Genomic DNA, 12,551 nt, shown 5'->3' on the forward strand with positions numbered 1-12,551 from the left:
ACACACACACACACACACACACACTTTTTTCCACATCATGTTACCTGCTTAGATCTGTTACCTTGCTCTGGAGCACAGAGGAGTGTCACAGGTGAGCTTGTTTCAACTGCTTTTTACAACACAGTCTCATTTCCAGACTCAATAATTTTGCCAATATCTCAGTTAAAATACATAAGCAAAAATATCCGAGTATAATACTACCCCCCAACTTTATGGATGATTTATGGATTAAATTTTACGTATTATACACAAATAAATACGGTAGTTAAAAGTTGTCAAATGCAGCTGAGGAAAAACCACCAATGAAATAAACTACACCAGCTTTAGTGGTTCTTCTCAGCAGGTCTTTGTAATGCTATGTTCACATTGAACGCGCCCAACGCCTCCAGTTGGACACACTACATTCAGACCGRGACAGAGACTAGACGCGTGTCTGAAGAGGGAGGAGCATCTCAGCTTTTTTCTGTTCTGTCTCAACGGCGGATGAAATAAAGATAAAATAAAAAAATGGCTTTGCTTTATTTACTAAAGAGCAGGCGAACGTTGCACACAGCAGATAATTAATTCACCAGATGATTTAGAGGCGGTTTGTTCGGTTAGTTTCACCACTCCAGGAGCTGTGAGCTGACGGACTATTTTTTTGTCCCGAGGCCAGTTTAACGAGCTGCTGATCTGCATCGGTGCTGATATCTCCAGCCAGAACATCAACTACAGACGGCTGATTTCAGCTAAAGAGCTCCTGTCCGTCTGTTTCAGGTTAGTGGGCAACATTCAGGAAACTGTCACGTGGAAAAATTTGTCTCTGGCTGCTGCGGGGCGTCGAGCAGCTAAAGTTCAGATTTTTGAACTCTAGCGTTGGCTGCTGTCGCCGCGCCGCATGCACGGAAAATGCTCTACCGCGCCACGCTAAACGGACTTGACGCTCCGCGCCCACCATAGACTTTGCATGTAAACCGGCCCCACTCCTGCTGCTCAAAACACGTCGGTGTGAACTTAGCATAAAATCAGCGCTAACCTTGGACTGTCCTGTGTTCTTGTCCTTCGCCAGATAGATCCTTGAGATGGACCCAAAAGGTCTGAAAAGCTCCTGCAAGTCTGTCTCACGGGTGTCCTCAGACAGGTTGGTCACTCGGATGGTAGCATTGTCATCAGCTGTTAGATTTGATAAATTACAATTTATACAAGGAAATATTCTTAATGCTACAAAATGACTGAAAATAATAAACAGACATACAGATTTAGGACCTGCACAAACACATACTCACCTCTGCGGTTAGGCTGCATGGACTCTCCTCTTCGTGTGCCTCCATCTCTCAGGCTTGGAGGTACATACTTCCCAGTCTTGCTTTGTGCAGGCTGTACAGGCTCTGGTTCAGCTAGGAAAAGAGGGGGAAGGACGAGCAACATTAATTATTACAACTTAAGGATGAAACCAGCGCTAAAAAACATCCAAGAATCTGAATATGGTTGTCAAATGATACCAGAACCAGCAGGCTTGTCCTTGTCCCCGGTGGAAAGACCAAGCTGCTCAGCCAGCTCCTTCTGCATGGGGCCCAGCGTGTCCTTGTACGGACAGCGGGTTGTCCAATGGTCGCCTTTGCAAATACGACAGGACACAATCTTCTGTCCTTTAAGTTTATTCATGGGATCCTCATCCTGATCTTGAGCATTCAGGTCCTGATAAATAAAAAAAATAAAGTTAGCAAGTGAGGCAAAATCTACCCAATAAATAAATAAATAATTTAAAAAAATCCAATTTAAAAGAATCTTGCAATCTGTACATTTCTGGAGCTCTTGTGCAAAAATATTATTAAGTGGACCAACAGAGGGCAGAAAAGGATGCAAATATTTTTTTCACCTCTTTGCTGGAGATGAAAGTCATGAAGACATCATCACTGACTGTAGTGGTCGCAACGTTAGGACCTGGAGGGTCAAACTCTGAGTTTCCAAACTTCTTCCAGTTCTGAAACGACRGTGTTTAAACATGACAGGATGTCTAAAGTGGTGTTTATTAAATAAGTGAACACTGCTTTGACTTAATTCAGTCTGAACACAAACCTTTCTCCTAGCAACAGCTTTTGAGGCTTTCCTCGTCTCAATCTTGAAAGTCCGGACAATCTAAACAAAAATCAGCAATTTATAATTAATATTTCAGAAGACAAAATTGTTCGCTTTTGAATAGCCAAACTACTATAGTACTACAAAAAACAGCATTATTAGATTTGTTACATAAAGGAAAATTACAAAACACAAAAATATCATTTTTGCTTTTAACGTGAAAAATGTGAAATGTCTGCACAACAATGCTCTAAAAGCCTGTTTTACACATTTTACAATAAATCTAGTTACATAAATGACAATTCAACTAGCTCAATTGCTACAACATATGCTTGAAAAATCGTTACCTTGAACTTTTTGCCATCCTCATCTATTTTATATTCAGTGAGTGTTTTGATATTTCCTTTAACGGTCTCTTTAGGAGGTGGTAATGTGCCTATAAGAAAAACAATATACGAACTTTATCATTATTATACAGCATATATAATAAGACASTTTACTGACAAAGGCAAGAAGATAAAAGCATTTAAACCATTAGACGTAGTTAATGTTAATTCATTAACAAATGTCACGTACATTACTTTTGAAGCAGCTTACTTCAATTAGCGGTTTTCATGAGACGCTGCCTACGTCACTACTAAGGGCCACAGCCCAAATGTAAAGTATTTTATTAAAGTAATTCGACTATTTTACTCATTCAAAACGATGACACAAYAGTAAAAATATCATGCTTAATACAACTTCACATACGGAACAGTTTAGCTACTCTTAAAGGTTGTTCAACCACGTGGAAGTGGTAGCTGGCCTTCTCCACAAGACCTAGCAAAGCTAACTGCTGTTTACCTTCATCCACTTCCTCCTCCACTTGGTCTGCCCAGCTGGGCTTGGAGCTGGAAGGCAGACACGGGCGTCAATTATTACAACAGAAAAACACAATGAACATTACCAGAAATTATCCAAGTCAGCCACTTACTCGTCGTACTCAATCGACGGCATCCTCTCGGTTAGCCTAGCTAGCTTAAAGAGGTGGACCCGGTAGCGCGAAACAAGCGGCACACTTCCGGGACTGAAACGTCGCAATAAAAGTACGACCGGTGTCCAACCTTTTTTTTTTTTTTCAAAACAAGAGTTTTATTTCGGCAAAGAAAAAGGCACACTTTATAAAACAGATACCATACACATTTATGTCCAACTTAAGAACACATTTAGACCTTGTCAAGATTTTGACTTTTATTAAAAAAACGAAATAAAACAGACAGGATGCTTTTGAGTGCTAAAAATTTCTTTAGGTTCATAAAAAATATAAAGAAGAGTGGAATATGGAAGCCCATTTCCACCACCCTGATAAAAAAATAAATAAAACTTGTATCTCATAATTATGACTTAGCTATCTCACAATTATGAGATAGTTATCACATAATTATGAGATAGTATCTCATAATTATGAGATAGCTAAGTCATAATTATCTCTGCTAAGTCATAATTGTGAGATAGTATCTCATAATTATGAGATAGTATCTCATAATWATGAGATAGCTAAGTCATAATTATGAGATAGAAGTTTTATTTTTTATCAGGGTGGCGGAAATGGGCTTCCACAGTGGAAAAAAGATAAAGTTAATACAAAAATAAAAATGTTATAAACACTACCAACATAAGGCCTTTATGAGTTGTCAGTACAAAATAGAAATAACAGCTGTAAACAAGAAGTGTGTGTATTTGCAATGTGATATTTAGCTTATTATTTTTCAAGTCAGAGAAATGGTTGTAGTTAATTTACATAAAATCACCAAGTAACAGCTCTACTTCCTCATCGTCCCTTGAGTCTTTTCCTCTGAGCTGCTTCCACAACAAGCTACTCTTATGCTGTCAAACACAGCCATGTAGAGTATAGGATGGATGCACATGTTCAGCGTTGCCAGCCCCTTAGTCATTTGGTACATGTTGTAGATCCAACAAATTGGTTTGTTACGGTTGTGGATCCTATTGTAGAAGTGAGTGATTTGGGAGATATGATAGGGCACAAAGGAAACAGCATACATGACGAGCACTGATGAGACTAACAAGGCAATCTTGCGTTTTTCAAGCCTTGTTATGTTGACATTTTGCCACACTACCCGTATCACCACACAGTAGGAAGCGAAAGTCACAAGAAAGGGGACAAGACAGCCAAACACAGCCAGTAAATATCTGTAAATYAGGAAGGGTTCTGCATTTTCCTCATCCTGATCACAAAAGGACACACATAGAGTCTTATTGTTGTAGTCATGGCCACAAATGGAGGCAAACTTCAACACAGGAGAGGAGATGACTCCGACGACGGCCCATATGACCATGCTGATGACTTTGACGTGAGCAGGCTCCACGTGGGAGCGAGCAAAGAAGGGCCACTTGAGGGCCACGCATCTGTTCACGCTTATCGCCATGATGAAGAAGATGCTCACGTACAGGTTGCAGGTGAAAAGGAACCTTTCAATTTTACACACGGCTTCACCGAACAGCCAGTCTTTCCCAAGTGAGTAGTAGACAATCAGCAGAGGCAGGGTGAAGACGTACAGCAGGTCGCTGATGGCCAGGTTACAGGACAGCACGACGCCCGTGTGCCAGTTCCGTCGTTCTTTGGTGAGCAGAAGCCAAAGGGCGAACACATTTCCTGCCAAGGCCACCACAAACTCCACTCCGTACACCGCAGGCAGCACGCCGATCTGAAACTTCTCACAGTCAGAGAAGTTGCCCGCCATTTCACATTCAGCTTAGTTTCAGAGCAGCTGTGGAAACAAATAAATTAAAACAAGGTAATGATAAAAATTTCAAGAGGTGAAAAGCACATTTTTTTATTAAAGTTGCAGAAAGCATCACTTTCTAAAAGCTTATTGACATGGAGTATAAAATATAGAATTTTAAGTGATCGTGGAAAAAAAATACATTCATTTCTTACCTAAAGCAGACGCTGGAGCGTGTTGGGAGATGTTGTAGACTCAAAAACACAAAAGTCACTTCCTCAAGGCCCAGCGTGTATTTCGCAATTTGCAGAAGAAAAACTGTGACGACACATTTGCAATGAATTTGCAAAAAAATGTAACAGCCCAAAGCAGAGCTGCAGCAAGAGCTCTTACGCAACGAGCATGAGACACACGCATTGGACCACATTCAAACACTCAGAGAAACAGCAGCGCTCAGAGACTTCCATACACTGCCACAGACTGCCATATATGGAGTTCCATTAGTCCCAAAATCATTGGAATTCTGAATGTAAATAGAGAAGCTCCATGTTTCTTTTGGTCCTGCAGACATTAAGAATATAAAAAAGTAATTAAAACTGTTAAAATTTGATTGGCTTATATCTGCAGAAACTGTTAAATTTATCACTTTACGTTGTGCTTTACATATCACCTAACATATCACTTACAAATACACTGAACTTATCACCAAACAAATACACCTCTAACATAACTAAAATATAACTATATAAAAATATATACGACTAAAGGAACTCCATAAAAGCCACAGACTGCCAGAGCATTTCAGAATCAGAATTTTCCACTGCAGCTGCTGTTGTTTTGGGGAAAGCCATTGCTGATTTTCGGCAAAACTGGTTTTAATAGTTATTAGATATTGCCTGTTATTCAATAGTGACTTTTCTGATAATTATGCTATTTAATAACGTTCTAAATAAACATTATATTGATATTTATAACGTGAGTACGTCTGGGTACTGTAAACTTTTACTCTGAAAATGAAAATATATTACTTGGTGGAAATCCCTAGCCATGAAGGTGCCACAGCTTGCCAGTGACAGAATGTCAGTTTGTTTACTAAGTAGTTTATTGTCATTTTCTTGTCAAAATTCCCATTACTCATCAATTTAAAAAAGTGTTCTTCGTCAAACTTTAGAACATTTTATAAATACAAAGCCCTTTTTAAAACAGTAAATGCAGGTACTGTGTATTACAGGTCTTTCAAAGTTTATTAAATAGCTAATAACATCACTATCAGAAAATCATTACTGAGGCTATATCTAATAACTATTATAACCTGTTTTGCCAAAAAAATCAGCAATGGCTTCCCCCTGCAAGCTGTTCTGCTGAGGGTCGTGGGCCGGCTGTGGTTCCTGGACTTTGCTGGCCAGATGATCTTGGAGAAAGCTGATAGGCTCAGCAGAATTTGTCCACACTATTTGTCTGATTGGATTCGCCACCTTGAGATGTACCAGCAGACATTAAAGCAGATGGAAAATGGTTATTGTGTGCCTGACTCTTCTCTTCCCAAAACAACTGAAGACAGAATTTGGCTCTCTCCTACGGCCTTGAGCTGTGAAACTAAATCTTCCTGGATGTTTACATCGATTGAGGKTCTGCCCCGCTGTCTGCGATCTGGTTCCTGAAGCAAGCTGAGGGCCGCACAGAATGACTGTAGTGTCATTGGCAAACTTGATGATGCTGTTGTTGCTGTGTGAGGCCACGCAGTCGGATGTGTAGAGCGTGTATAGCAGGTGGCTCAGCACACAGCCCTGTGGTGTCCCAGTGCTSAAAGTTCTTGTGCAGGATGTGCAGTTGCCAATCTTGACTGACTGGGGTCTGTCCATCAGGAAGTTTAGCACCCAATTGCAGAGAGTTGGTTTCAGTCTGAGGGTGAGGAGCTTTCCTGCCAGTTTGGTTGGGATAACCGTGTTGAATGCTGAGCTATTGGCAATAAACAGCATTCTCACATAGGTGTCCTTCACCCTCCAGGTGTGTGAGGGCTGTGTGGATGGCAGTGTTGACTGCGTCGTCAGTGGATCGGTTCTGACGATACGCAAACTGTAGAGGATCCAGAGTGGCAGGGACGACCTCCTGGATGTGACCCATGACAATYCTCTCGAAAACCTTCATCACTATTGGAGTGAGTGCAACAGGCCGATAATCATTCAGGCAGGTCACGACACGTTTCTTCGGGAATGGAATGATGGTGGTGGGCTTAAAGCATGAAGGAACAGAAGCGTTTGTGAGGAACAGACTGAATACGTCCTTGAGCACGCCAGTGAGTTCTGAGAATGCACTAGTTTCAGTGTTTGAGAATCAGCAAAATAAAAATGGATTTCCTTAATTTAACCATAAATTTTCTGAAGAAATAGCAGAGCCAATACAAATGCTGCCCAATCTGAGAAAAACAGCTAAGATTTGCTGTATTAACAGCGTAACAACTGTAAATAGAAAATAAAGTAAAGCTGAAAACACTTAATTATGCTCACCATGGAAATCACACACTTGTCACTCCCTTGCTGCAAGAAAAAAAATGTTGCAGAATAACTAAACATTAAAGTAGCTTTTTTAAAATTTAATCATGAGTCTCACTTGCTCATCAGATTCAACCTTCCTAAACCATCTTCAAATGAATGTTAAAAATATTGTAAACTTTCATGAAAAACACATTTTTAGATGTGATAAACTAAATGCTACAATCAAAAATGCCCTGAATGTAGTTCACACACTAGTATTGCACAACCACAAGATAATCTCTCTGAAACTTAGATTTGCTAAACTTCCTTTCATTTAGGCCAGTTACTGTATGCTTCTCTTCAGAGATGCTGACTAGTGCAGCGTTGAATAAACTAATTGTCAAGTTTATTTTTTAAAAGCAAAATTTTTAAACTTAAGACAAAAACAAAGGATGTGCTTCAAACACCATATTAATTTATTGCCTTGAAGTAAAAAAATCTGAACTTCAGAGTACAGCTTCATTATAAAAAAGGTTTATTTTAGTTCTGAAGCCATCATAACAAATGTTGACAATAAAACAGTATCTTTTTTATTTTATTTTACAGATTAGTCTTCACCTGGTTTAATGAGAGCAAAGATTTTGCTGCCCTCTGCTGCTCAAACCCAGCTCTGCACACAAAAGTCCAGTTTTTGAGAGAAACTGCAGAGTTCAGCTTTTTCCTTTCTTCTTTGCGAAGCCTTGATTTCGTCCTGCACCTTTTTTCTTGAAACCCGACTGGTTTTTCTGGCCTTTAGATCTGAATGACTTGTCTTTGTTTCTCTTATCACCAAACTTTTTTTGACCAAATTTATTTTCTCTCTCCCCACCTTTCTTGAAGCCGAACGCTTTTCCTGGGGGGAATTTTTTCTTTTTAAAAGTTTTCTCCCCGTCCTTAGATTTCTTCCACCCTTTTGCATGTCTGTCTTTTTCCGTTTTGTCTCTGTTTTGTCCTCCTGCACCTTTTCTTTTCGGTGATTTGGAAAATTTTTCTTTTGAGGACGTCGCAGGAGACAACTTCCTCTTCTTGGCAGGTTTCTGAGACTCTTCTGAGCGTCTCCTTTTCTTGGCACCCGGGAACATGTCTGCAGAAAACAACAAAAACTTTCTAGTGGATTTACTTAAATAAGTACTAACTTAGGGTTTACAGTGCATGTTTTATACTCACCTTCATCTGGTTCTTCCCCCACAGCCTGCCTGTAGTACTCCACATCATCGTCAGATTCAACAGCAGCTTTATCATCCTGATTCCCTGGATCTTCCACCTCACTGTCCTCTTCAGCTTCGGCTCGTTTCTTCTTTATGCCTTCAAGACTCTTTTTCCTGATAGAAAGGAAATATTTAGTTTTACACTTGAAACACAAACAAGAAAAAAAATAAAGTTGCTCCAAACACGAATTACTTGTGCTCTTCCCGCATTTTGTTCTTCTTAGCAATATTCTGTTCCTGTTGGTTACGACGTTCGTCTTTTTCTTTTATCTGAGCTTCTTTTCTTTTCAGGATCTCCTGTATTTCTTCCTCAGTCTTAGATACTGTAAGCAACATACAGAAGATATATCAGCCGAAGAACAGTTTGTGTCACGTGTGTAAACAAACCCCTCAGATGAATCAGTAAGCGTTTACTTTTAGAGAGAAATCATACGAGTCATACAGCTTTTGTCATCATGTCATCTGAACAGCAGGAAGAAATAAATTAAAGATGTCAAGAACTCACCTATAGAGTGGTAAAGAATGTTCCCTTCGCCCATCCCCTCCTGAATCTTTAGCAGCTGCAGGGTCATACGAGGACCGATCTGAGGAAACAACACAACATTTAACAGACACCAAAAATCCAGGGTTAAATACAAGAACCATGCCTGCTTACGCACTTCAGTCAAGCGGACAGCGCTCTGCTGGGAGGCCATGTTGCCTCTTCCAGAGTAGATCTGTGGAAGTTCAGTTATGTTGTCCTCGCCATCCTGTTCAGCCTCGCTTTCTGAAAGATTTGCTCCCCTAAGAAATGTTAAAAGAGAACAATGTTTTTTGAAAATCATATATTATTTCTATACAGCCCATTCAGTAAATCMGGGCTATTCAACTAAATTGCTCCGGGGGCCACAGTTACTGCAGGTCAACCGCTCAGGGGCCTAAAACTCAGCAAGTAAAGTCATTATATAAAGTATTACAAAGATCTGTTACCTTTGAAATAGTTTATTTTGCTGCATTTAATCATGAATACAACATACAGAACCCTATAATAAAAGTAATGATAATAAAACAATATAAAAAAACAACACATTCTGCCTCCTGTTTAAAACATATTATTTTAACATCTCTCATTAACCAAAATTTTAAACCAATTTTATTTTCACTTTTAGAGTTTTATTTTCAACTTGTAGTTTTAACTGTCTTGTGTGCATACAAATGTTTTTTAACAGCTTCTATCCAAGATTCTGATGTTTCTGTAGATACCAAATATGTCCATGTTTAACTAAAAGAACTTCTAGTAATTAAAGTAGAAAACTTGGGGTTTGGACCTAAGAGATGAATGAACCAATAGGCAGGCCGAACTTTGGTCACTCGCGGGCCGGATGTGGCCCGCGGGCCGCCAGTTGAATAGTCCTGCWGTAAATGATAAAAGGCTACAAATTAAAAGTCCTCTTTGTAAACTCATGAAAAAAATCTGATGAACTAAAAAGCAAGAAACACAATCCTAACAATATTTTATCTATTGGTGATATGACATTATTCTCATATCACCAAATTCCTGCTAATACACAGCCCCATCAGTGAGTTAATACCAACTGTTTGTTTACACCGAGTGTGGACCACTAGAAAACAGACTATCACTCGATAAAGTTCAGGGCGACCATTTTTCTGTTTGATTTCATACTTTGCAACGAGTCTCGAGACCACAACAGCTGAATCTTACTTGATCAGCAGCTCGCTGATGTCCTCAAATTTGCTCATATTGGGGAACTTCTCCTGCATCAACTTCTTTACTCCTCGGCTCATCCCGACAGGGACGACCTTCAGGCTGCTGCAGGTTAGAAACACAATCACTTCAGTAACTCTGACAGAAAGCAAACAAATCACACTGAGGTTTTACTGTGAGGTGGCCCATCAGTGCGTTTACTTTGAACGTATATCATGGAAAAATCAAGTCAGAGTTTGTCATCATCTGAGCCCACCAGTCCTAAATTTACAACAAACAGCATCAAAACACAAAAATAACCAAATATCTCACTTACTAGTGACGAAATTGTATTTCCTGGGACTCTGGGTCGAAATGAAGCAGCACACACCTCTTAATGTTGTTGAGGTTAACCTGAGACAGGGGGGAAAAGAAATAAACCCATGACTCAGTACACCTAAGAGAAAAGTTATCATTGTATTTAACAAGTTAACCAAGATATCAGAAAGCGTTTACTTATAAAAAATCTTCATAATTAATCAGAAGACTATACTCTCATCCTGTTTGCAAGGTTTTTCATCTTGAATAATAATGTGACCAGAGTTTAAGCGATCCTAAGCGCACCTTTTGCACGTTAATAGAAGGAAACATGTGTTGGAACATGGTGGCCATCAGTTTGACGTGCATGCCATCCATCCCAAAGTTACTGAGGATAAGAAGTGGGTGATGCATGAACTGCTGCTCGTGCATCCTGTGCTTCTTCAGAGAGGATATCACGTCTTTGATAAGAGAATACTGGGGACAAAAAAAATAAAAAAATAAAGAAGTCTATCAAAATTGGTGAAAACCATTAAGGCACGTACATTACAACAGTGGCACGGGTGCATCAGTACGTTTACTTTGAAAAAAATAATCACAGAACAATCAAGAAATAAACTGTCATCACTTGAACCCGTTATTTTAACCAAACAAGTTTTGCTGATGTGTTGAAATATTTACCTTAAGGACTTTGAAATAAAGCGTGGGACCTTTGGGAAGGCGAGCAACTCTCTGTAGGGATGAGAAACAAACAGTTGAGTTAAAATTAGCACAATCTTTATATATATAAAAAAACAAAAACAAAATATTTTCCAGTTGAAGGACTCACCATGTTGACGCTGTTAGGAGTTTTGCCAAAAATTATAAAGTGGGTCACTCCAAGTGGTCCCGCAACTGACACAAAATCTTTTAGGACATTCTTTTTCCGGACCTACATTAAAAAAAAAAAATAAAAAAAACTTATATGTGTGTGTTACCAGAAGTATGCGTCAATATAAAAATATTTTCAATACTACATTTATGAAGCTGTCAGCTGAAACTAAATAATTACACTTTAACATTAAGTCAAATCCAGATTTTCTAAAATAAAGCAAAGCAGTATTTTCCAGAAGTTGCAGACAGACGGACCTTCAGAGACTCAGCGGTGAACGGCTGCATGACTTTCCGCATGTCCATGATGAGCTGRCCGACATTTTTCCCAACCTGACCCCGGTGAAACACGAAGGAGTGGGGCACAGATCTGTACGCCTCCTCTGCCTCATGGCTGGCTTCAGCTCGAGCCTTCTTCTGATTTTTGGTCTGATTTGAAAGAAAATATCAACATTATKTTTCGCTAAACAGGCTTCAGTGATGCTAGGCTCAACATATTAGCCATTAGCTTCAGTGGCTAACGTTGGACAATCTCGGGTTAATTCCAACTTTACTGTCTACATCAATGTATTGACTACAGTATCGTTTAGAAAACTATCTAATGTAAGCTATCATAACTAAACAATAATAGTAATATTTTTAACTACGTGGTCAATTAGCCATGAGCTAACATAGAAGCGGACACTCACCTTTGATTTCCCCATGATTTAAATCGAAGTAAAGCCGATAAATATATTTTTTAAAACTCACAATAAATTTTGTAAATATACTTTTAAGCTAAAACAACACCAGTTCATTCTTTTAGCAAAACGTAAGCAACGACTATTGTAAAATTAGAAACTTCAAAACCGCCTTCAGTCATCCCACATGGTGGAGTACGTACTCACGGTGTGTCACACACTAATAGGTCCGTGTGTGTTTCGCGAAAACGATTTGGTTCCGAGCAAATGTATTTGTTTATTCCTGCGATATTGTTTTTGACCACCAGAGGACAGAAGACCAATGCCTTTTAAAGCTTGCATTAAATGATGTGTTTCATATGTGTTTAATATATGGTTGAAATGAATACACATGAAAATTAAATGATAACTGTATGATTATTAAAAACATTTAATTTTAAAATGATACAATATAGTTGCAAAAGAAAATAGGAAAACTAATTTTGTTCATTTCAATC

At 39.0% G+C, this 12,551-nt stretch overlaps 2 protein-coding genes across 2 annotated transcripts in view; both read right to left on the minus strand.

The window, feature by feature from the left end:
• The window catches only part of eif3g (eukaryotic translation initiation factor 3, subunit G), a 4,232-nt gene extending 1,094 nt beyond the window's left edge, over positions 1-3,138 (minus strand). Inside the window, exons 1-8 of the mRNA XM_014024501.1 lie at positions 3,032-3,138; positions 2,902-2,948; positions 2,406-2,494; positions 2,059-2,118; positions 1,859-1,963; positions 1,482-1,677; positions 1,266-1,376; positions 1,016-1,152 (exon numbers count right to left, since the gene is read on the minus strand). Of these exons, the coding sequence (XP_013879955.1) occupies positions 1,016-1,152; positions 1,266-1,376; positions 1,482-1,677; positions 1,859-1,963; positions 2,059-2,118; positions 2,406-2,494; positions 2,902-2,948; positions 3,032-3,054 (768 nt within the window). The 5' untranslated portion in view covers positions 3,055-3,138. The remainder of the gene's footprint in view (positions 1-1,015; positions 1,153-1,265; positions 1,377-1,481; positions 1,678-1,858; positions 1,964-2,058; positions 2,119-2,405; positions 2,495-2,901; positions 2,949-3,031) is intronic.
• A 611-nt stretch (positions 3,139-3,749) lies between these two features.
• On the minus strand, positions 3,750-12,283 carry LOC106527086 (uncharacterized). The gene is made up of 14 exons (XM_014021855.1): positions 12,064-12,283; positions 11,633-11,803; positions 11,334-11,435; positions 11,186-11,236; positions 10,811-10,981; positions 10,524-10,600; positions 10,205-10,312; positions 9,162-9,285; positions 9,008-9,086; positions 8,696-8,825; positions 8,462-8,616; positions 7,969-8,378; positions 6,767-7,013; positions 3,750-4,810 (listed from the first exon to the last, which is right to left on the minus strand). The coding sequence occupies exons 1-14, from the start codon at positions 12,076-12,078 to the stop codon at positions 3,861-3,863; spliced, it is 2,790 nt and encodes a 929-aa protein (XP_013877309.1). The 5' UTR covers positions 12,079-12,283; the 3' UTR covers positions 3,750-3,860.
• Between the last annotated feature and the right edge of the window lie 268 nt (positions 12,284-12,551).

The sequence above is a fragment of the Austrofundulus limnaeus genome, unplaced genomic scaffold (genome assembly GCF_001266775.1).
Source record: "Austrofundulus limnaeus strain Quisiro unplaced genomic scaffold, Austrofundulus_limnaeus-1.0 Scaffold4, whole genome shotgun sequence".
Classification (NCBI taxonomy): Eukaryota; Metazoa; Chordata; class Actinopteri; order Cyprinodontiformes; family Rivulidae; genus Austrofundulus; species Austrofundulus limnaeus.